This window comes from Podarcis bocagei (assembly GCF_964188305.1).
Source record: "Podarcis bocagei genome assembly, chromosome: 15".
NCBI classification, from domain to species: domain Eukaryota; kingdom Metazoa; phylum Chordata; class Lepidosauria; order Squamata; family Lacertidae; genus Podarcis; species Podarcis bocagei.
In genome coordinates this window covers 35,158,442-35,182,350 of record NC_138141.1, presented here as the reverse complement: position 1 = coordinate 35,182,350, position 23,909 = coordinate 35,158,442, and the positions used below count along the sequence as shown (strand labels likewise).

The 23,909-nt window shown below is 47.5% G+C and overlaps 1 protein-coding gene and 1 pseudogene across 7 annotated transcripts in view; one reads left to right on the top strand and one right to left on the bottom strand.

The window, feature by feature from the left end:
• Positions 1-23,909, bottom strand: part of GTF2IRD1 (GTF2I repeat domain containing 1) — a 92,128-nt gene that overhangs the window by 5,795 nt on the left and 62,424 nt on the right. For 5 of the 6 annotated variants that reach the window (XM_081172934.1, XM_081172933.1, XM_081172935.1 and 2 more), the window contains exons 10-23: positions 23,196-23,221; positions 22,172-22,292; positions 19,485-19,522; positions 17,839-17,919; positions 16,992-17,045; positions 16,388-16,453; positions 15,585-15,768; positions 15,411-15,469; positions 14,165-14,227; positions 13,602-13,685; positions 11,661-11,844; positions 10,909-10,937; positions 6,977-7,024; positions 2,060-2,137 (exon numbers count right to left, since the gene is read on the bottom strand). In XM_081172934.1, coding sequence (XP_081029060.1) covers positions 2,060-2,137; positions 6,977-7,024; positions 10,909-10,937; positions 11,661-11,844; positions 13,602-13,685; positions 14,165-14,227; positions 15,411-15,469; positions 15,585-15,768; positions 16,388-16,453; positions 16,992-17,045; positions 17,839-17,919; positions 19,485-19,522; positions 22,172-22,292; positions 23,196-23,221 — 1,115 coding nt within the window. The remainder of the gene's footprint in view (positions 1-2,059; positions 2,138-6,976; positions 7,025-10,908; positions 10,938-11,660; positions 11,845-13,601; positions 13,686-14,164; positions 14,228-15,410; positions 15,470-15,584; positions 15,769-16,387; positions 16,454-16,991; positions 17,046-17,838; positions 17,920-19,484; positions 19,523-22,171; positions 22,293-23,195; positions 23,222-23,909) is intronic. The other variant, XM_081172932.1, reaches the window with a different exon arrangement.
• LOC308574531 lies at positions 1,004-1,435 on the top strand (annotated as a pseudogene). Its single transcript has one exon. The product of its transcript is annotated as an uncharacterized misc_RNA (transcript).

Sequence of the window (23,909 nt, the reverse complement as noted above, 5' to 3'; positions counted from 1 at the left end):
ATTTAACCCGAGGTACCACTGTACTATTTCTGGGTTAGCGGAGTCTGCAACCTGAAGTGTCTGTAACCTGAGGCACCACTGTACACCATGCGTATCTCTTTGCTACTTCCAAGTCTGCTTGCTGTCTCCTTCTTCCCAGTTCATGAGAGGGAACAAATTAAGTTCTTAATCTGAGGTACCACTGTATTGTTTGTCTCGAATGACAATGGAGTGTGCCACCCAGGGGTGAAGGAGACCCCTAACTCATAACTGCTGCCTCCTGTGTTGTTTTCGCTGCGTTAGAAGCATTGGACTGACCTCCCTGGGGCGCAAGGCAACCCCACCCCCCTCTCAACCTCACTGATGTGATCCAAAGGAAAGAAGAGCAATATGTTTGGCGCCAGCTTGGCTGCAGGAGTTGCCGGAAGGAGGCATACAAGGTTGTCTTAGAGCACGGGTGTCAAACACAAGGCCCGCGGGCCGAATCCGGCCCGCCAGACCTCGTCATGTGGCCCGTGTAGCCGTGTAGCCCCAGCCCGCTATTAGAAGCCGAGTCGCTTCCCACCCGCCCATCGAACAGGCTGCCAACGCGACGGCGCATGCGCGCGACGAATCCTCCTGCTAACTCCAATATCATAAAGGAGATCACTTACCCTAGCGGCCTTTTTTGAACATGCGCGACGTCGGGCGTGCAATGCGCATGCGCAGGCGGGGAAGCATTGGGGGAAAAGCCCCGCCGGCGCCGCCTCTGCGCTTGCGCGCTTAAGTGAGCTTCCGGGGAAAGGAGGCGGAGGTCGCGTGTGCGCCTCCTTCCCCGTGCATGCGTAATAGCCGGCAACCTGTCAGTGCCTGGCCCATGGCGCCCGTTTGCCGTTGCTGTGGCAGCCGAGGGGCCCTGCGGGAGGCCCTGGCTGCGAGGCCTGCCGGAGGGACGGAGCCTTCCAGGAACACGAGCGGCAGCTCGGCCACTTTCTCCTCATCGTCGCCTTCCCCCTCCCCGCCGCAGCCACTCACGCTGCTGGTGATGCAGCCCTGCGGCGGGGGCGGGGAGGCAGTGGGCGCCTTGCTGCAGCCCCAGGTGGTGCGGCAGCCACAGCCACCATCGCGGGGGCCCTCGGAGGCGCCCTCAGGCCTCATGGTCTTCAACGAGCTGGGCCCGGCGGCGGGGGGCGACGCGGACGACGACGGGGGCGGAGGCAACAGCGCCGGCAGCCCCGGCGGAGGCCTGGAGGATCTGGACGAGGAGGAGGAGGGCAGCGCCCAGTTGGGGGAGGAGGAGGAGGCGGCTGCAAGAGCTGCACCTACAAAGGCTGCAGCGAGACCACCACGCAAGTGGCCAAGCAGCGCAAGCCCTGGATGTGCAAGAGACAAGATGTACAAGGACAAGGACAAGCGCAAGAAGAGCGACCAGGCCTTGGGGGGGGGGGGACGGTGGAAGTGGCGGAGGCGGAGCTGATGCAGAGGGAAGGCAATTTCAGGAGGGATGGGAAAGTGATAATAAAGAGTGGACACATAGTCCTACAGATACAACCGGCCCTTTGAGGGTGACCAAACTGCTGGTGCGGCCCCCGATGAATTTGAGTTTGACACCCCTGTCTTAGAGACTTAGCCTTTTCTCTTCCCAAAGATGTCCAGCAAGGCAGCGGGCAATATGGAGTTTTCCTCAGGGTTTACTCCTGAAGCTTTCTCACAAATAACTTCAGCTATTGCTGGAGTTTAGGAGGCCAGATTACACAAGGCCTCCTTCTTGAGCCTTCCTATTGCTGGAGACACCACAGGCCTCTGCCTCTTTGCCTCGCTGAGATGCACTCTGCCTGCGTTCCCCGTGATTCCAAAATTATCCGCCTCTCCCCACAGGAACCAACCCAGACCCTGCAGTCGTCCACTGAGGCCCTCCCCATGGGGCAAGAGGAGGACGGCCTTTTCAGTGGTGGCCCCCTGCTTATAGAATGCTTTCCCAGGGAGGTTCTCCTGGAGCCATCATTACATATCACTGGGCACCAGGCAAAAACTTTTTTTTCCCTGACCGCCAGTGCCACCACGGCAGATCTAGTGTCGTTCGCAGAGCAAGGCAACCCACCGTATTTTTCATTGAAGAGCTCCTTCACTTGCTCTCGGAGAATCACCTTCTCGCCTAAGCGGTTGGCGTCGTCCTCGTCTGCGGAGACAGGAAACAGGGAGCTGTAACCTTGGGAGCTCTTCCTCCCACCCATCCGGTTGTTGACATAACCCACTGCATGTGACAGGTAGTTTGCCTCTGCCTGGTTTATTTTAGCTCGTTACGTTAATTGCCCGCCTTTCCTCCAAGGAACTCAAAGTGGCGTACACATGTCTTCCCATTTTCTCCCCAAAACAACCTTGCGAGGTGGGTTAGGCTGAGGGTGACTGGCCCTCGTGACCTTCATGGCTGAGTGGGGATTCGAACTCTGGTCTCCCACGTCCTAGTCCGACACGCCAAACACTACAGTGCACTGGCTAATTGTCTAGCATGTGTGTAGAAGCTGCATAAAGGCTTTGATGTGAGGAGTGGGAGGCCTTTTGCCCTGGAATTGCTCATTGCCAGGTGTTTTGTGCAAGGCCAAAATTTGGCCCCCTCCCCGCCTTTTGCCTCCCATTCTGCTCAATTCACTACGTCATAGTTGCGAAGCCCCAGGCTCAATTTGCAAGCCAATTTGAAGGTGTGGGTCATCTGATGTCAGGCCATTTGGTGCTTGAGGAGTAAAATAATAATAATAATAATAATAATAATAATAATAATAATAATAATAATAATAAATACCCCGCTCATCTGGCTGGGTTTCCCCAGCCACTCTGGGCGGCTTCCAACCGAATATTAAAAACAATACAGCATCAGACATTAAAAACTTCCCTAAACAGGGCTGCCTTCAAAATAGTTGTTTATTTCCTTGACATCTGACGGGAGGGCGTTCCACAGGGCAGGTGCCACTACTGAGAAGGCCCTCTGCCTGGTTCCCTGTAACTTGGCTTCTCACAGCGAGGGAACCGCCAGAAGGCCCTCAGCGCTGGATCTCAGTGTCTGGGCTGAATGATGGGAGTGGAGACGTTTCTTCAGGTATACTGGGCCAAGGCCGTTTAGGACTTTAAAGGTCAGCACCAACACTTTGAATTGTGCTCAGAAACGTAATGGGAGCCAATGTAGGTCTTTCAGGACCGGTGTTATATGGTCTTGGTGGCCGCTCCTAGTCACCAGTCTAGCTGCCGCATTCTGGATTAATTTCAGTTTCCGAGTCACCTTCAAAAGTAGCCCCACGTAGAGTGCATTGCAGTAGTCCAAGTGGGAGATAACTAGAGCATGCACCACTCTGGCAAGACAGTCTGCGGGCAGGTAGGGTCTCAGCCTGCGTACCAGATGGAGCCGATAAACAGCTGCCCTGGACAGAGAATTAACCTGCGCCTCCATGGACAGCTGTGAGTCCAAAATGTCTCCCAGGCTGCGCACCTGGTCCTTCAGGGGCACAGTTACCCCATTCAGGATCAGGGAGTCCTCCACACCAGCCCGCTCCCTGTCCCCCAAAAATAGTACTTCTGTCTTGTCAGGATTCAACCTCAATCAGTTAGCTGCCATCCATCCTCCAACTGCCTCCAGACACTCACACAGGACCTTCACTGCCTTCACCGGTTCTGATTTAAAGGAGAGGTAGAGCTGGGTATTAGTAGGGCAGATACAGATCTGGTCCTCTGGGTAGGAGGTTCCAACCCCCCCCACACACACTTTATGACAACCATATCTGGTGCCTTTCAGACGTTTTGGACTACAACTCCCATCAGCCCCAGCCAGCACAGCTTTGCCGGGAGTCATGGGAGTTGTAGTCCAAAGCACCCAGAAGGGCACCAGATTGGGGGGGGAAGATGATCTATGGCCTGTTGCCACCCGGGTCTGCAGCTCTTCATGCTATCGGGGTAGAAGGATGTCCTGAAGGATTTAGAAGGATCCGGAGGAAAGGGGCTTGGCCTCCCCTTCACTCTTTGAGCTTCACGCCACTTATGCTCAGTTTGGCAGACGTGGGTGTGTTGATGGTAGCAGACAAAGAAAGGAAACTCTGGACTGAAACACACGGCTGGGTATTTTGCTCAGTTTGAAACAGCACCAAGCAAAGGAAGCTCCTCACACTGAGCAGCCCTTAACTGCTGTTGGACTACAATTCCCATAATGCCTGACTGCTGGCAATGCTTGATGGGAGTTGTAGTACAGCGCCACATAGAGGGCTGCACACTTGCCTCAGGCAGTGAATATTGGGTGTAATGCAAGGACAGAGGAGTCTGGACCGTTTTTATCCGAAACCTTGGCTTTTGGCACAGCTGCTCAAGCCCCTCGTGACGGCAGAGGCAGGCCTCAAAAAGACACCTATGCAGGCTGCAGAAGACTTTCCCCAGCTAGGGTGCGTCCCCAGCTACGCACCAGCGATGGGGGAAGTGGCAGGGCCACCAGTGTGCTTCAGGAGTCGCCGGTGTGCTTCAGAAGGTGCCACTGCGCACCAAGGGGCTGACTGCTCCCGTTCCATCATTGAGACTTATAGTGGTGGGCAAGGTCACAAAAATCCCATCATCCTGGAAGTACCCTAAGGCGTTAATGCAGCCTTTGTCACTGGTTATGTTGCTCTTGAGGACACAAGAACTGCCAGTGGGCAGGATGTGAGTATGATCGCCCTCTCCCGCTTGTCAGGCCCAGCTGCTTCAACACAGCTTGAGTCCAAAGTACCTAAAGGACTATCTGATTCCTTATGCTCTGCGTCGATCACTGAGATCCTTTGATGGCCACTCCCTGAGGTTCCTCACACCCCTGGGGTTTGGTCAGTCTTTACTAGAGGCCTCCAAGCCTTTAATGCGGCAGTCTGTGCCCTGTGGAACTCCCTGCCACTGGAGGCTCGGCAGGAATTATCCCTGCCTTCCTTCAGGCGTCTCCTATAAACTGTTACTCAGCGCTTTGCAAGGTGACTTTCCATTTTTTGCCAGCCGGAATTTACTGCTCTTTTTATTTATCTCACTGTAATTCTGGATGCTGTATTTTTTTATGGAAGTGCTGTCTATAAATAGTTCAAAAAAGTAAACAAACCTCCTCCTTATTCTGCCCCAAAGACCTACTCCGATGCCATTGCTGACAATTGCACTTAATGAGAGATATAAAACGCAGAGAAGTTGTATTGCACCCTTTATGAAATTCATGGCTACTGTAGAACGCCTCAGTCAGCTCCTTCAACCTAGGAGTAAGGTCCTCTCTAGCTAACCTAAGAACATAAGGAGAACTCAGCAGGATCAGACCAGATCCCCCGATGGAATAGCTATGAACAGGTCATGTGAGCCATAGACGTATCTTGCGGTGGCTGCTTCCCAGCAACTGCTCTTCAAGGGCACGCTGCCACTAATCCCGATTGCTATTTGTCATTGATAGTCTTATCCTTCTGCCTAATTTCCTTTTGAAAGATGTCCAAGGATGAGGTCCTCACTGCATCTGGTGGCAGTGAGTTCCACAGTTCAGCTGTGAAATGAAGCACTTCCTTTTTTCTGTCCTGAATCTCCCACCTCTCACCTCACCTAACCACAGGGAGGGCCTTCTCTGTGGCAGCCCCTAAGTTGTGAAACTTCCCTCCCCACATGGTATTTTCGCAATACAGCTTTTAGAGAACGCTGAAGACACACCTGGCTTTTTATACTTTAAGTGTGCATTTTTAGGACCCATCTTATTTGTGTAATTTTAAGTTGTTTGAAAAAGTCTCCAAAATTGTGTTTTAATTGTTCTAAGCTGCTGTGGGATCTTTGGCTGAAGTCCAGGTATAATAATAATAATAATAATAATAATAATAATAATAATAATAATAATAATAATATTGTCTATTTTTCTACTGTACAAAGTGGGTGCAACTCCTAAGATTGCTTATTCTCACTTTAAGTGGGGGTAAGAGTCAACCTATAGATCTGCAATCTGATCTCTTGTGCCTGATTAAATTTTATTTTAAATATTCAAAGCAGCCTCTGGGAGAGAAGCAATGAAGCTGAACCAGGGCTACATTCACACCATACATTTAAAGCATGATGATATGCCACTTTAAACAGCCGTAGATTCCCCCCCCCCAAAAAAAAGAATCCTGTGAGCTGTAGCTTCCTAAGGGTGCTGAGAATTGTTTGGAAGCGACCCCTCTTCCCCTCACAGGGCTACAGTTCCCAGCATGGTTTTAACAGTCAATCCCTCTTCCCATGCAACTCTGGGAACTGTAGCTCTGCGAGTGGAACAGAGGTCTCCTAACAGCTCTCAGCCACCCTCAACAAACTACAATTCCCAGAATGCTTTGGTGGAAGCCACGGCTGTTTAATGTGGAACCATGTTGCTTTAAACATAGGGCATAAATGTGGCCAGGTCAGGGGCAAAGCTCAGGTCAGGGCGCAGCCTTCCTGGCCAAGTTGCCATCTCGCTTCATCCTATCGCTACCTGTTATCTACAGAATCAAAGAACTGTAGAGTTGGAAGGGACCGCAAGTGTCATCTAGTCATACCTCCTGCAATGCAGAAATGTGTCCCCCCCCCCATAGATCCCTGAAATTGTGATGGCTGGCAGCCTCTTTGGCTAGTTGTGGGGCACCCCCACAGGCTCAGCAGCTCCACAGCACACCTAAAATGCCAGCTACAGTCCCTGGACATACAGTGGTACCTCGGGTTAAGAACTTAATTTGTTCTGGAGGTCTGTTCTTAACCTGAAACTGTTCTTAACCTGAGGTACCACTTTAGCTAATGGGGCCTCCTGCTGCCGCCACGTGATTTCTGTTCTCATCCTGAAGCAAAGTTCTTAACCCGAGGTATTATTTCTGGGTTAGCGGTGTCTGTAACCTGAAGCGTCTGTAACCTGAAGCGTCTGTAACCCAAGGTACCACTGCATTTAAAACCCACCCGGGCCTTTCCACAGCCGCTCGGTTTAATCGCATGTTCCCTTAGCCAAGCGTTTCTTGTCTGCTACCATCCATGACGCACCCACGGAGCAACGTACCGTGCAAAGCAGCGTAAGCTTTTTCCAGTGTGGAAATCCGTCTAGGCGCTAAGGAAAGAGAGAAGGGGGAGTGAGAATGAGCGGAGGTCAGTTTTCGCACGAGAACCGAGCCCAAAAGGCTGCGGCTGATCCACACACGAAGCTCGCCCCCATCTCCCGAAAGCTCTGTGCCAAAGTTAAGCTACACATCTGGAGGCAAGCTGCCTTGGGGGCATTGCACCAGAGGCATCATCGCTCATGGCTGTGGCATTTGTTCTACTGCTCCCCTGTGGTCAAGTGGTTTTTCCCAGGGACCAGGGACGACGGCCGTAGCATATGAGTTGCCCGCGGAAGATTGTGGGGTCAGTATCCAGTATCTCCAGCTAAGGCAGGGAGAGGCTCACCCCCCACCCACAGCATCTCTTAGCAAGATGGGGGAGGACCTCTCGCTTGAAACTCTGGAGTCGTGGTAGGCAATATTGACCAAAATGGCCCAGTGGTCTGAACTGGAATCAGGTAGCTCGCTTCCTCTGCTCCTTTTAATATTTTGGGTGGAGCTGTGGTCTAAACCACTGAGCCTCTTGGGCTTGCCGATCGGAAGGTTGGCGGTTCGAATCCCCGCAACGGAGTGAGCTCCCGTTGCTCTGTCCCAGCTCCTGCCAACCTAGCAGTTCGAAAGCACACCAGTGCAAGTAGATAAATAGGTACCGCTGTGGCAGAAAGGGAAACGGCGTTTCCGTGTACTCTGGTTTCCATCACAGTGTTCCGTTGTGCCAGAAGCAGTTTAGTCATGCTGGCCACATGACTCGGAAAGCTGTCTGTGGACAAACGCCGGCTCCCTCGGCCTGAGAGCGCAACCCCATATTCGCCCTTGACTAGACTTCACCGGCCAGGGGTCCTTTACCTTTTACCTACTTAAAAAACCGCTAATTCTATTGTGTGTGCGCATGCCCTTTAAGTTGTGCAATGTGTTTTATTTACCGTATGTTCCGGCGTACAAGATGACTTTTTATCCCTGGAAAAATCACCCCAAAAGTCGGGGGTCGTCTTATATGCTGGGTATATGTGTTGGGAAGGAGGAGAGGGAGCCGGTGAGCAGAGATGCCCCTTCTGCCATTGCTCCTCCTCCCTCCCCACAGAAGGGGACGCAGAAAGTCCTTCCCAGTGCGGCGCTCAGCCACCCGTCCACCAAACGCCTTGCCTCGGGCGGCTGCTGCTGCTGTGATAGCAGAGGCAGCGGAGGGGTGCGCGCTCTGCCCCTGGTGGCGCTCAAACTCTCTAAAATTGAACAGCAAAAGTTGGGGCTTGCCTTATACGCACAGTCGCCTAATACGCCAGAATCCACGGTATTAAATTTGAATACTGCCCTTCATCCAAAGATCACAGGGCAGTTCGTAACATAAAACAATGGCATGCGCTGCTTTGTTCTGGCCGTAGGAAAAGTTAGCCTTGTGGGGTGGCAGTAAGTGTGCCAGACTAGGACCCGGGATGCCTGATATCAGGGTGCCAACTTGGAACAAAATATGGGGAGGGGGCAGGTAAGCCCCCCTCACTTAATCGATCACAAGACGCGGCACACACGCACCATTTGAATGGCAGTGCCCATCAACTTTGCGGGGCTTGGCCCCCTCAAATATTTTATTGGGGTGTGTGTGTTAAGGGACCTCAGCCCTTAGGAGATGACTCCTATGCCTGGTCTCAAATCCCCACTCAGTGATGAGGCTCATTGGGTGTCCTTGGGCTACTCACTGCCTCTCAGCCTATGCCTACCCCACAGGGTTGATGTGTGAGGATAAAACGGGGAGCGGAAGAACCTTGTACGCCATCGTGAGCTCCTTGGAAGGAAGGTGGATTAGAAATGTAATACATGAATAACAATAAATTGCAAAAGTAATATGGGATTTCAATGTATAATCAATCTTGTTTGGATATCTTTTTGAGCATATGGACTCTTTGTATGAATATGTAAATATTTAAATATTATTCTTATTATCTGACGTTTCTTTGCTATTAAACTTTTTTTTTTTTTTAAAAAAAGAGAAATACATTTTTAAAAATCATTGCTTTCTTGCCGTAAGCTGAAAGTTTAAAAGGTACTCTGCTTTCAGGTGGGCAAAGCGTTCCCTCCCTGCTCATTGCATTCCCAATCATGATTGCTCCCTGCCCCTGGGCAATTCACGAGACTTGGAAGAAACTCTTCTTGATAAATTGGCAAACAGGTCACTAATAATAATAATGATAAGTCGCCTTCTACCCAGCAATTTCCTTCCCCCCTCCTTTTTCGGAATAAGCATAATACATGCAACATATGGACCCTAATTACCCTTTTTTTCCTTTTCAAACATATTTGTTCTCCATCTCGCCTGCTTTCGAAAGCCCCATTTTCCCAAACACGTCGTTTTTCAGACCGAAAAATTTTGGGTTACACCATATCCTCTTCACCAAAAGTCATAGAGAGCTTTCCGCCTTAATACGATTTCTGCTTCTGATGGACTGAGTTCTCAAAATGTGAGCTCTCCATCAGAAGAAGCAATGATCTGCCACCCCCACCCCCAAGTCTCTTGTTCCCTCACTTGCAAAATGGACTTAACATTGAACTCAGAGGTTTCTGAAGTATGAAAGAAGAGGTTATAAAGCACATTCACCATTTAAAATGTTATGGAAGGCCTCTTATATACCACACTGTTGCTCCATCCAGCTTAGTTTTGTCTGGACCAGGGATAGGGAATTTGTGAACCTCCGGCAGTTGTTGGATGACAATTCCCACCACCTCTAACCATTAGTCATGCTGGCTAGGGCTGGTGCGAGTTGAAATCCAATAACATCTGGCAGACATGGAGTTAGGGAAGGGTAATCTACACTGACTAGCTCTCCAGGCCTTTAGACGGTTGTCTGTCCTAGCTCCAGACAGAGATGCCACAGGCCGAACCTGAGACGGTCTGCATAAAAAGCACACGCTTTTTGTGTCTTTGTGTGTGTTCAATTCATAAATGCTCAGCTGTTTATCAATGAGACGTTTTCTGTTGCTCAAGCTTCTGCTGCTTTGCTTGGTCTGTTTATGGGTCATTGCAGTGACTTCTATTGCAATGCAATGTTTCTCATTTTATGCAGTGCCTTTGGCTCTTAAGAGATCTTTTCGTAATAAGCCGCTAATGAAAGCCGTTATGAACAAATTGGAAACTTAGCATCCAAAGAAGGCCAACTAGGCTGTTCGAAAACCAAGGTACGACTGCAGTTTATATTAGTTACACAGAACTAGCTTTCTGTATAACTAATATGAACTACAGTCATACCTTGGTTTTCGAACAGCCTAGTTCTCGAATGTTTTGGCTCCCGAACGCCGCAAAACCGGAAGTGATTGTTCATGTTTGCGAACGACCTTTGGAACCTGAAAGTCAGACACAAGTTCCACGGCTTCTGATTGGCTGCAGGAGCTTCCTGCAGCCAAGCAGACGCCGTGTTTTGGTTTCCAAATGCTTTGGAAGTCAAACGGACTTCCGGAATGGATTCTGTTTGACCTCCAAGGTACGACTGTATTATAAACAGACCAAATATAAAATGGCTGGACTCCCATCAAACAAAATGAAATATGGCCAGACACATTTTGGCCCTGTGGTCATCCTCAGTTTGGCATGTATATATAGAATATGAATTTACAGGGTAACATACAATTTAAAACAAGCAATGGAATACACGGACACACACACGAGAGAGAGAGAGAGAGAGAGAGAGAGAGAGAGAGAGAGAGAGAGAGAGAGAGATGTGAAAAGCAACTACATCTGCAAAGACACACAGAGCTAATGCACATACAGAATGGAGAATACCATTGAGCAAAAATTTAACAGACAACAGGCCACCTCTCCCAAATGGACGGATCCACAAAATTGTTAAAGTTATCTTGCTTTCCAGAATGGAAAGATATACTTAAGTCTTTTGTTGTACTGGACACTTACCAGGCTTGGGAATGAGTCCTTGGAAAGGCCTGGAAAACAAAATATGTATTAATAAATAAGCAAGCAATTATTACGATTATCACAATTGATTTAAGTATTTCCTTTCCTTAACTCCCCCCACCCCCAGCCCCATTTCAGTCTTTGTGGGTTATGGTGTGATTTATTTCTCCTGTTTATAATAAGCAATCCCACCCCAAACTTACTTTAATATTTAGTTATAGTGCCATGTACGTTTGGCAATAAAGAACTATTTTATTATTTTTACAAAAGTGTGTGTGTGGGGGGGATAAGCATTTCCCACCATGTCTCATACCATATATACGCGAATCTAATGCGCACCTCAGTTTTCAAAACCTTGAGACCGAGAAAGTATTTGCTGGTGTATGCAAACGCGCCATCGAATCTAATGCGCACGCTAAATCGCGATGTTGTTTGGCCAAGAAAGGTGCGCATTACTTTCGAGTAGCAGGTGGGAGAACCTTTCTGCACCTTCTTCACCTGCTAGGCCAGATACCTTTGGAAGGGAAATGCACGGTAGTGGTGGGCAAGACCAACACATCCACATTCTCACACACATACAAACCCACAGGGATAGTATGCCTGTAAGCCTAGGAAGAAACCCCGAGCGACTTGTTTTAGCAGAGAGTCATAAACGCAGGCCACAAGGCAGAAGGCCCACTCCCCACTCCAGCACAAACACACTCGCCCTCACAAAAGCACAACCTGGGAAGGATCCCTGAGGAGGGAAATACCTTGTTACCGTGAACTTGATCTTGTCTGCCACGGCTAATATCCTCTCCAGGTTCTGGGAGCCGAAGGTGCAGGGCTTCCGGAAGGGGATCCCCGGGGGCAGCCCATCGATGATCACAGAGCCCGGGTTGCTCTTGATACGCTTGTATGGAACCTGGACAGGGTACTTGATGCCCAATGCCTCACCTGAAAGGCAAGGCAGGAAGGTGACAGGTGGGCAGGATGGTGCAGTGGTTATAGCACTGGGGTTGGAGGCAGGCATGCCCAAGTTCTGCTCCGGCCTGGCCTTGATAAACGTGGAGTGGAAGTCCGGGTCGGTGATAACAGACAATGCTGTTGGGGCCATGCTGCCTTGCCAGGATCAGCCCCCATATGGAAATGTAAAAGGAAAGAAGGCACTTTCTATTATAACACTGGTCTTGAAAGACCTACATTGGTTCCCAGTACGTTTCCGAGCACAATTCAAAGTGTTGGTGCTGACCTTTAAAGCCCTAAATGGCCTCGGTCCAGTATACTTGAAGGAGTGTTTCCACCCCCATCGTTCTGCCCAGACACTGAGGTCCAGCGCCGAGGGCCTTCTGGTGGTTCCCTCATTGCAAGAAGCCAAGTTACAGGGAACCAGGCAGAGGGCCTTCTCAGTAGTGGCGCCCTCCCTGTGGAACGCCCTCCCACCAGATGTCAAAGAGAACAACAACCAGACTTTTAGAAGACATCTGAAGGCAGCCCTGTTTAGGGAAGCTTTTAATGTTTGATGTATTACAGTATTTTAATATTTTTTTGGGAAGCCACCCAGAATGGCTGGGGAAGCCCAGCCAGATGGGCAGGGTATAAATAATGAATTATTATTATTATTATTATTATTATTATTATTATTATTATTATTAGTGGTGGGCATGTGGGATGGTAAAAGCTTTCTGGGAAATGATATATAATGAGTTTAAGATAACCTTTGTTAAAAAAACCAGAGGCCTTTTTGTTAGGTGTTATAGGTGAGGAAATACCAAAAGAAAAGACTCTTTATGTATGCAACGACAGCGGCAACAAGAATGCTTCTTGCCCAGAGATGGAAAGAAGGAGAAGTACCGACGAGAGAAGACTAGCAGACTAAGCTGATGGAATATGGCGAGACTGACGAGAAAGATCAGAAACCAGGAAGACCAAGTCCTTTTAAAAGACTGGAATAACTTTTTAACATATCTGAAAGACCACTGCAGACAGCTGAAATCATTGGCAGGAATACAATGCCACTTGTAAAGTAAAACGAACTTTGGTTATTATGATTACATAATAGATGGATTACGGTAAAGGAGGCAGAAAATAGGGGGGGAAAGTTAGAAATGGAACTCATGGAGGGAGTGAAGGAGGTCCGAAGGTTTGAAAGAACCTCTGTTGATTTTACTTTTTTGGAACAGTTATGTATAACTTTACGTAAAACTAATAAAAAATTATTATCAGCCCCCATATGATCAGGAGACAGATCAGAGAACATCACAGAGGGGGAAGACTGGGGACAGGAATCACCATGCCCTGAAACAAACCTCAGAAGACACCAGTGGACCAGTGACTTCTGCTGGAGGAGACCTCCAGGACCTAGAACTGTCGCTGCCACTGCAGTCTTTGGAGGCCCACCTACAAACATTGCAGCTCTCCCCGGGAACTCTTGCTTTGAGCAAGATAGAATGTTTAGGGTCTGATGAGCTGCACTCAAGGGTGCTAAAGGAGCTTGCAATTTCAGAGCCTCTGTCTATAACCCAAGACAATTCTTGGAGAATAGGTGAGGTTCCTGCAGACTGGAGGTGGGCAAACGTTGTCCCCACCTTCAAAAAACTGTAGGGAAAAGATCCAGGTAACTATCTACCTACCCCAGGGCCCCTTCCAACTCTACCATTCTATGATTCCATGAACCCCAAGTGTCAAGATTAGCATCCAGCCAGATTACTCACCATACTTCTTATTGAACAGATCTTGAACCTGTTCCCTTAGCGTGTTTGCAATATCTATCCTCGAAAGCCGAGTGTCGTAATTTTCTGTAAGAGAGAGAGAGGGGAAACTATCATAGAGTTCTGCCCATTGAGGGTTTTTTTTGGGGGGGGGGGTACACACAAAACCCAACAATGCTTAACTATAGTACACTTTTACAACAGGGAAAACCTTGAGATAGGCTCAGCTCTGAAATAGCCGGTCCATTTTTTTATAAAACCAAAAAGGAAAGGCGCGGGGGAGCATCCTAGAACAATGTCAAATGCCTACTCCTTTTTCATACAATTCTGTTTTCATTATTAGGGGGAAAGCTACCAACAAGGGCCATTTCAGCTGAAATCTCAATCATACTAATGTGAAGTAATGTGCCACTCAAATAAGTGGGGCTTACTTCTGAGTAGACAGTAGAAGGATAGGGACGTCAATAAACACTGGGGTGTCAACAGCAAAATAAATTAACACCACATAATTTGGGAAATCAGATGGATTGTGGTCGTGGTAGCAGTGGCAGATCTCCATTTCTCACCTTGAAATCCTGGTCTTTTCACCGGTTCTTCTACAAGACGTTCACTAGAGTCTCTCTCACTGGCTGCCAACAGAAGAGGCACCAAGGTTCTTATTTATTTGTCTTAATTTCAATGTCTTCTCTGAGGACTGTCCGCATGACACATCCTCTTCCACATTTAAAGCAGCATCTAGTTATTCCCCTCTTCAGCATCCAACCCCACGACGCCCCACAGTGGGCTGTTTCTGACCCAATTCTACCCACTGAAATCAATTGGACTTAGGTTGGGCCACACCCTACATTTAACGCGGTGTCATACCGCTTTAAACAGTCATGGCTTCTCTCAAAGGATTCTGGGAAGTTTAGCTTGTCAAGGGTGCTGGGAGTTGTTAGGGAGCCCGTCAAGAGAGTTATGATCCCCAGAATTCCCTGCGAAGGGAGATTGGCTATTAAAGCACTCCACAAACTGTAGCTCTGTAAGGGCCTCACCCTTAACAAACCTCAGCTTCCAGGATACTTTGGGCGGAAGCCACAACTGTTTGAAGTGGCATCATAGTGCTTTAAATGTTTAGCTGGGGCCTTATCATGTCCATTCGTTGCAGAGGTTCTACAACTAACACTGGATTCGACCCCACGGGTTCTATTTTGAGCTCTTAGGGCTAACAGTATGTCCCAAGCTAAACAGGCCTGTTCCAAAAACGGATTACCTCTTTTGTTAGGTGATCCTAAGGCTCAGGACTGTAACACTGCTTATTCACACAAGCATGCAAGAGTTTCCTTGCCCCTCAAAAGCTTACAGTCTAAATGTAAATAAGGAGAGACAATGCCAGAGAGCAGACCCTCCACGTGTCCCTATTTTCCAGGGACTGTCCTGGATTTACAGAAGCTGTCCTGGGTTTTGATCCCAGAATGTCCTGCTTTTCCTTAGGACGTCCCTATTTTCATCAGAGAAGTTTTAGAGAGTATAGAGTTATGCGAACCCCGGGCCAAGGAGATAAGTAACTTTAGAAGACATCTGAAGGCAGCCCTGTACAGGAACATTTTAAAAAAATGTTTAGTGTTTAATTATGTTTGTATATATGTTGGAAGCCGCCCAGAGTAGCTGAGGCAACCCAGTAAGATGTGTGGGGCATAAATATTATTATTATTATTATTGAATAGGCACAGACTGCCTGAAGGAATCTCATAGACCACTGATGGTCCACATGACGCAGTTTGGGAATCCCTGGGTTCATTAATCAAATCACTGGAAATAAATGTGTTTTACCTATTGTTCCTGGGCTATCAGAAACTGTCTCCTTCACTGCTTCGGTAAGAAGTTCTGGCCTGAAAGAGAAATTTGCAATAATAATAATAACAATAATAATGAGGAAACACAGAAAGCTGCCTTCTCTTGGTGGGACATGGTTGGGCCGAAGCGAGAGGAAGGCTTTGAACTTACTTCTTGATAACAAACCGGATACTGCTGCTTGCCTGGAGGATCTTTTTCAGTTTCGCAATCCCGAAGCAGTTTGGTCGCCTGAGCAAGATCCCGTCTGGCAAGCCCACGACAAAGAGATCTTCCGGGTACATCAGGAACTTGGAATACGGGACTTTGACAGGCTCGGAAATTCCTATGGCTTTAGCTGCAAGCGCAAGAAACACAACTTTCAGAAAGGATCTTTGGCCTGAGCCCCTGTAGCTTAAAGGTCGTCGTCAAGATATCAAAACACCACTGAGAATGTTAAAATGTTTGCTGCTGCCAACATGGTATTACCTCAAAAAGGATATTGCTGAATAGGAAATGGTTTAGAAAAAGGTTGCCTCTCTCCATAAAAAACGACCAGGACACTGTGTTAATCCTCTGAGGCACTTTGTGGGCCTCTTCCATGAGCTCTGGAGGGTGGCAATACAAGAAAGGGCCTTTTTTGCAGTGGCCCCACGTTTGCGGAATGCTCTCCCCAGGGAGATTCGCCTGGTGTCTTCATTACACATCTTGAGGCGCCAGGTGAAAACACTCCTCTTCAACCAGGCCTCTGGCTGATTAATATTCTACAGCCTTTTAAATGTGTTTGTGCTATTCTTTTATGGAGAGACTATTTTTTATCTTGTGATCTTCGCATGAAGGGGAGGAAAAAATAGCTGTCCTGCCTAGGAAGTTCTAGAGAAGGTGTGAGGAAGCCAGAGCCCTCCAGATGTGCGAAGGTTAATAGCAGATCCAGGTTCCAAAAAGCACATTTATAAGAAATAAGCAAAGTATCTCACCGTATCTAGCGTTGAACAAAATTTCTACTTGTTTCCTCAAGTGACTTAAAACGTCACTGACGCCATCTGGAAAAAAAGCAGCAAACTCAGGGATTAACGGCAATAAGACTCACATGGGGGGGGGGAGGTGTTATCTTGGCATCCTCAAAGAAAAAATTCCAGGCCAGCCCATAAACAAAGGACTAAAATGCAGAACAAAGCAAGGAATAAAGCAACAGCAAAAATCACAAGCAAGCAGAGGAAAGTACTGTCAACAGCACTGATAAAATTGAGATGGTTGACAACGTCTGGGAAAATGCGAAAGAATAATGCTAGAAGTCACAAGCAGAGGAGGGAGAGGAGTCGGGCAGGTCAGTGTCGTACAGATGCACCAACCTGCCCATCCCTCATTAAAAGATCTTCCCTATTAGACTCCAGGTCTGGAGAGACTATTCCTCTAGTGAGGAAACAACACCACAAAGGGCCTCCACACCTACCATCCGCCTCATCTGAGATGGTGGGGGTGGGGTATGGTGAAGGGCTTATGAAGGCCATCTTCAGGTACCTGCAGGCCTGAACTGGAGGAGGTGATCCGTCAGGTATCCAGGCAACAGGCCAAACTCACCTTTGCCCTCCATCTGCTTCTCATTATGTTGTAAATCATTGCTGGGCCCTTTATCTGAAACCAGAGAGGAGACGGGCATTTAGCAGGAAACTAAACATCCTAGCAGAGGACTGTAACCTGAAAAAAATGCATTATATTAAGGGAAATTGCCGGCAAAAAAAAAGGGTAGATTAGTCCAGCCTTCATGCAAATGTGTTTATTAGGAGAAATTTGCACCAAAACGCGGGCGAATCTTCACGAGGCTTTAAAAAAAAATACATTCTTGCAAACTGCTGAAGTGTGGAGAACTGAATTTAAAATGGCGAAAATGAGAAACCGAGAGAAGTGAAGATGGCAGATCCTTCCATCCTGAGACATTTCCTGCCAACCGCTCCTCTCTGCCACTGGCCCCCACTTGCCTCACCCTCAGTCCGTCGTTTTGGTGATGCCAATGACGTGGCAGAGCCACCCTTGCCTCAATCCCTGACCCCCTCTCAACTCTCCCCACATTCATACCATATATTTGAAGTGCTATGACGACACTAAAAACCATCATGGCTGGTTTTTATGGCTTCCCTCAGAGAATTCTGGGAGCTGCCGTTTGTTGAGGGTGCTGTTAGGTGACCCTCTTGTTCCCCTCACAAAGCTACAATTCCCTTCGGGGTGGTTTAACAACCAATCCCTTTTTTCAAGGGAACTCCCTGCTGTGTGAAGGCAACAGGGGCCTCCTAAACAATTCTCAGCCTACAGCTCCCAGAATTCTCTGGGCCGTAACCCAGCAGGCTGAAAACTGTTCCCAAATCGACACTGCCCATCTAGAAATAATCTTAATCCTGCCGGCATTGTCGAGAGGTTTTATCTAGTCTACCTGGAACGGTGATTTGAATGATGTCCACTTCGTCCGGTTCTATCTTGATGCGTTTTATGCCTCCCAGTTCTCCCGAAGTACCTGTCAAGGAAGATGGGAGACAGGAATGAAAAGCAGAGGGGCGACGACAAATCAGCACTGACTGGTAGAAGTTATCCAGGGTTCGAGGCTGGAGTCTTTTCTGGCATGGTCCTGGAAATGCCCCTGGGGACTGAACCTGGGACCTTCTACACTCAAAGCAGCTGCTCTCCCGCTGAGGGACAGCCTTCCTTATGTTAACTTAGGTTACTGGTCCCTCTACCTCAGCATCGTCTACATTAGCTGCCAGTCAGAACAGGAAGCACTGGGTTAGATGGACAATGGCCTGGCATTAATTCATTAGATAAAATATCCTTTATTAGGCATAGCAAACCACACATTATCAAACAGACACCGTATACAAATTGTGCAAAATACGAGCTCAACATAACAAGGTTTGTCCCAGTCGGATCTTTAACTCCAGAGAGAATCAGTTTGCATAAATAATACAATACAACACTACCACATCACCGATCAATTAAGAGCCACTAAATCTCTTTATAATGGCCCAGTCTTTCTACATGGACAGCACTCAAAAATTCAGCCACTATTAAAGTAATTTGATCATTCCTGTCCGAGAGCAGGTCCTGAACCGTTGGTAGCATAGAATTGAGCCTATTGAGTTGTAAGGCCTCTAATAATTGTCTTCTGGCAAAAATGCCAGAATCACAAGGAAAGAAAATATGCTCCAAAGTATCAGGTTCTTGTTTACTGCATTTGCAGAGACGCTCTGATTCTGGGAGAGCTAAATATCTGGAAGTACACTTATCATGTGCAAGAGTTCTGGATCCAGGGTCGCTAATTGTCATGATCCCAGAATCCAGCAGTGGCCAAAATAGGGGACTCATGCGAATTAGACTCTACACTTCATTTAATGCAGAAGCAGAGAGCCTGACATAGCTGTACTGAAATTCTTTTCATCCCTAACCACTGAGCATGCTGACTGGGGCAGTGGGCAGTTGGAGTCCAACAACATTCCTGTGTTGCAGGGGGTTGGACTAGATGACCCCCAGGGTCCCTTCCAATTCTACAACAGCCAAAGAGCTGCAGGTTCTGCCCTCCCCCACATGCCCCCAAATCTACATAGAATCGTAGAGTTGGAAAGGACCACGAGGGTCCTCTAGTCCAACCCTCTGCAATGAAGGAATCTTTTCCCCCAACGTGGGGCTCAAACCTATGACCCTGAAATTCAGAGTCTTACGCTTTTACCGACTGAGCTGCTGCTTGACTACTTCAAGCAGTGTGTTGAAAGGACACAATGTGGTAGTTCTGGGGTCCTAAGCCAGGGCTTAGGAATCTCCGGCCCATGGGGCTAATAAGGCCTGTTCATGCTCTGCGTTTGGTCCGTGAGGCCATTTCAGCCAAGCTACACCCACTTGATTTGCAGCTAGCGTCATATAGTCAAACGGGGGGTTTGCAGGCATTGCCCCAGCAGCTGAGCAGAGCATTGTGTACAGGGCTTTTGCAAGACGACAATCCTCCTGCTTTCACACGGCTTCGCAAGACCTAAGAATCATGCTCCCTTTTCCCGTTTCTAATTAAGAGAGCAGTAGCTGTTTGCAGCTTACCTGGTTCACATTCTCCAGAAATGGGGCACTTTTCAGATCTGGCAAAGGAAAGCAATCATGGTTAGATTTCATTTATATCAAGTGCCTAATTTGGGGGGGGGGGATACAATGTGCTGTACAACCAAACAGGTATGAAAGAAAGAGGCAATTTCATAGATTCATTATTATTTTTTAAATGTATAATGTTTGACCTTGTTTCGCCCTTAGGAGCAAACACAGCATCATTCTGCATAATGGAGGGTCTGTATTACAGTTGCTTTATTTCAAAAAGTGAAAAGTTTTTTGTGGTTTTTTTTGGCCAAAGTTGTTACAAAATCTATTTTTTAAAAAAGGAAATTTGCCAGAATCTAGACTTCTGAAATGGGATGCCATACGTCCGGATTTTGCTGTACATTTCAGCGATTTCCACCCAGACACTGCTTCTGAATGCTGTATTCTGGCTATGTATGAAAATTCCGGACATATGGCATAGTCTGTATGGAAGCAGGTGGTCTTTCAGTTATTTGGGAATGTAGTTTTTATCTTGCATTTTAATACTCTGAACCAGTCCTGAGATCTACAGATGAAGGGCGATATACAAATTTAATAACTAACTAAAATGAAATAAATAGTCAATTAGGGCTTTAAATTTCAGGGTGAGACCTAAAATTAAGCAAACTGGCAGTCAGATATTGTTGTTGTTTTCAATTAAATTTATATACTGCCCTATACCTGCATGCGGTTCACAAGAAACATTCTCAATACAAAAACACAAAATACATAATCAAAATATAAACAGAAACAGGTGAATACCCCCCCAAAAAATTAAAACAATTTTTAAAAATTTAAAAACACAGTTAAAAAGCAGTTGAAAAGAATGTTAACAGTAGTCTCTGCTTGGCAGCTGCAGTGCTTTTGTAGTCTGTCAGGCCCCACCCTAGACCTGGTGGAGAGAGGCAGGAGCCGGACCCTCAGACTCTCAGCAGATTCTCCTTTCTTGCTGGGCTGTTGGATTCAACTCACAGGCTGTGATCATATGCCCTCTTACACAGAGGAAAGCCCCAGTGTTTGGATTGGATTTGATATCCCGCTTTATCACTACCCGAAGGAGTCTCAAAGCGGCTAACATTCTCCTTTCCCCTTTCTCCCTCACAACAAACACTCTGTGAGGTGAGTGGGGCTGAGAGACTTCAGAGAAGTGTGACTAGCCCAAGGTCACCCAGCAGCTGCATGCAGTGGCGTAGCGTGGGCTGTCAGCACCCGGGGCAAGGCAAGTAATTTGTGCCCCCTAACCCGTGGATTTGCGCCCCCTAACCCTAACCCCCAGATGTTGCGCCCGGTGCGGCCTGCACCCCCCACGCTATGCCACTGGCTGCATGTGGAGGAGTGGAGACGCGAACCCGGTTCCCCAGATTACGAGACTACCGCTCTTAACCAGTGTGCTTAATGTTACTCACTGCTGAGCAGACATGCATAGGACTGCTCTGTTACCACTGCTCATTTCACCTTTATAATTCACCAAAAGTCTACCATCATAGACAAATCAGATTACATTCTTAAATGGCACCTGGTGTTGCTCATGGTTGGACCGAGTCCCAACCCATCAGATTCCAGCGCTCCATTGATTCATAAGCTTATTATCTGTTTTGCTGCCTTCCCTCTGGCATGAGTTGTTGATTTAATCACACTTGCTGCATCCCAGATCCTTAAGAACCAGTCTGAGATCGGCAGAAAGTAAGAACGGCACAGAGGGAACAGGCCAAAGGCTCATCTAGTCCAGCAACCTGTTCTTACAGTGGCCAGACAGAGACCACAATGCGAAGCCCAAAAGCAGGACATGAGCACAACAGCTCATGGTTCCCAGCAACATAAGGCATAATGTTTCCGATTGTGGAGGAAGAAAACAGCCCTTCTGGCTAGTAGCCACAGACAGCCTCATCCTCCGTGAATTTGTCAAATCCTCTTTTAAAGCCACCCAGACTGGTGGCCATCCCAGCCACCTGTGGCAGGGAGTTCCATAGTTTAAACAGCGTGAAGAAATAATTTCTATCGTCTGTCCTGAATCTCCCACCATACAGCTTCATTGGATGCCCCCAAGTTCTAGGCAGGGAGAAAAACCATCGAAAAATCTCCTCTAAAGAATTTAAACGTGGAGCAGGTAAAGACATGGCGGTCTCTCAGGAATCAATTTTTGTTGTTGTTTGTTGTTCCACTACAACGCAACAGTAATCACTTTCTGTAACTATCCAATCACTGAACGTCACTTTCAATCCCTTATTTGCATAGGTGGACCTGAGTGAAAACTATCTACAGTATCCCCCTGCTGGCCCAGGGTGAGAACTTCAGTACATAACATTTTCCTCCCCTCTACTGGCATTCCAGGGAGAAAACATGCTGGCCAGAGCAAATTAGAGACACTAAGACACCAGGCTTCCCCAACCTAGCACCTTCTAGATGTTGCAAGACTACAACTCCCATCATCCCTGACCACTGATTATGCTGGCTGGGGCTGATGGGAGTTGCAATTCAACAACATCTGGAGGGTGCAAGGTTGGTTATGACTCTAATATAGCAGCTGGGCCAGGAACTGGGAACCTTGGGTTTTTGAGGAAGAGCTTTGAATTCCTGTCATCAAGGAGGGGTTTTAACTAGAGGACCTTGCAGGACCCTCCAACTCTATGATTTGATATGGGGTAATACAGGCTTACCTATGACTGGACTGTGAAGTTCCTGCTAGATCAAGAAACGCCATTCTGTGCGGGTCAGGAGAGATTTCCCCAGAAGGGCTGGATGGCTCTATCTTGGTTGAATCTTTGGTAAATTTACTTCCTGGTTGTAAGGAAGGAAGAACAAACAGATATTTTCCAGGCACAGAGTTTTGAACCAATAATTACCCATGGCCAGGCACAACCTCTCCCTATCTCTACCCAGTAAGTCTGCCATTCATACAGATTAGTTTAATAGCTATGGGGGAGGGATATTTCGAATTGCTATGACTTTATTGAATTGTATTAATCACTTTGGTGAACCTGTTGTTGTTTACTTTATTTATATGTTATTGTGAGTGATAGCACAGTGATTATAATGGGTTTTTTTTGTTTTTTTGAAGCTTTTTGTGATCATTGTGAGCCGCCCTGAGTTCAGCATTTGTTGTTGGAAAAGCAAAATAGAAATATCAAATCAAAAATCAAAAGCTATGTGGGAAAGAGATTTGGGCATCAAATGCCCCAATATGGAGGGAAAGGACCAAATTCTTCCCAGCGGATTTGGGAAGGTAAACTGCACAAATGCTGAGCATATTCTGGTCACCTCCCAAAATTACTGGAAGCTGGTACTTGGCTTGGAAATGGGACATTGTGAGAATGCGGTTAGTCAACTTAAAGCAGGTTTGGGAAAAGAATGGCCCTCCAGGTGTTGCTGAGATACAATTTCCATCAGCCCCAGAAAGCATGGCCAATGGCCAGGGATGGTGGCAGTCATAGTTCAGAAACAACTGGAGGGCCACCGTCCCCAGTCAGCAAGGCCAATAGTTATGGAGGATGGGAGCTGTAGTCCAACAGCGTCTGGAGGGCGAGAGGTTCCTGGTCTCCGCCAGGGTCTCAGGTAGATGCCTTTCCCATCCTTACCAAGAGATGCTAGGGACTGAGTCTGGGACTGTCTGGAGACAAAGCATGTGCTCTACTCACTGAGCTACCATCCCTTCCCCCAAAGGAAAGACTATGCCCAACGTACCTGTAAAGATCCTTTCATCAAACATCCTGTAAAAGAAAAGGCAACAATTTAGGAGGAGGAGGAGGAGGAGGAGGGAAGTGAGTGGGTAAAGATAATTCAAGATTTCATTTAGGATCTTCAACTGGTGGGTTGTGCTCTGGCCTTAGGGGGGTCACCACAACGGCCATTTTATTGGCTTGATACAATTTACGTACTGCTCTTGATTGTTTTTAGTACGCTGCTTTGGGATTTTCATGACAAAGTAAAATGTCTAACTGATTAATAAAAGATGGTTAAAAGCAGATTTTTTAAAACACACACACACCAACCATGCAGCACTAATTAAAAACAAGAATAAGCTAAATCAGATTATTGCCACCATCTTCACCACGTTCATTTGTTATAGCAGGGGTGAGGAACCAATATTGGTAGTGGAATTTTAAAGGAAAGCACATTAAAGTTTGGATTATCTGCACCCTTCCTTGACGCCAGCCAGTGTGGCAGAGCGGTTAGAGTGTCAGACCTGGGAGACGCCAGGGTTCAAATCCCTGTTTAGCCACAAATGGTGCGACTTTGGGGCAGTCACCGCCTCTCTGCCTAAACCCACCTCACAGGGTTGCTAAGAGATTAAATGAGGAGGGGTGGAAAGGTGGGGTGTGAATAAAATAAACAAAAGTATGCAGACAATTTGGGAAAACAATGGTCTGTATCCAACTACTGCACTTTTCGCTCTAT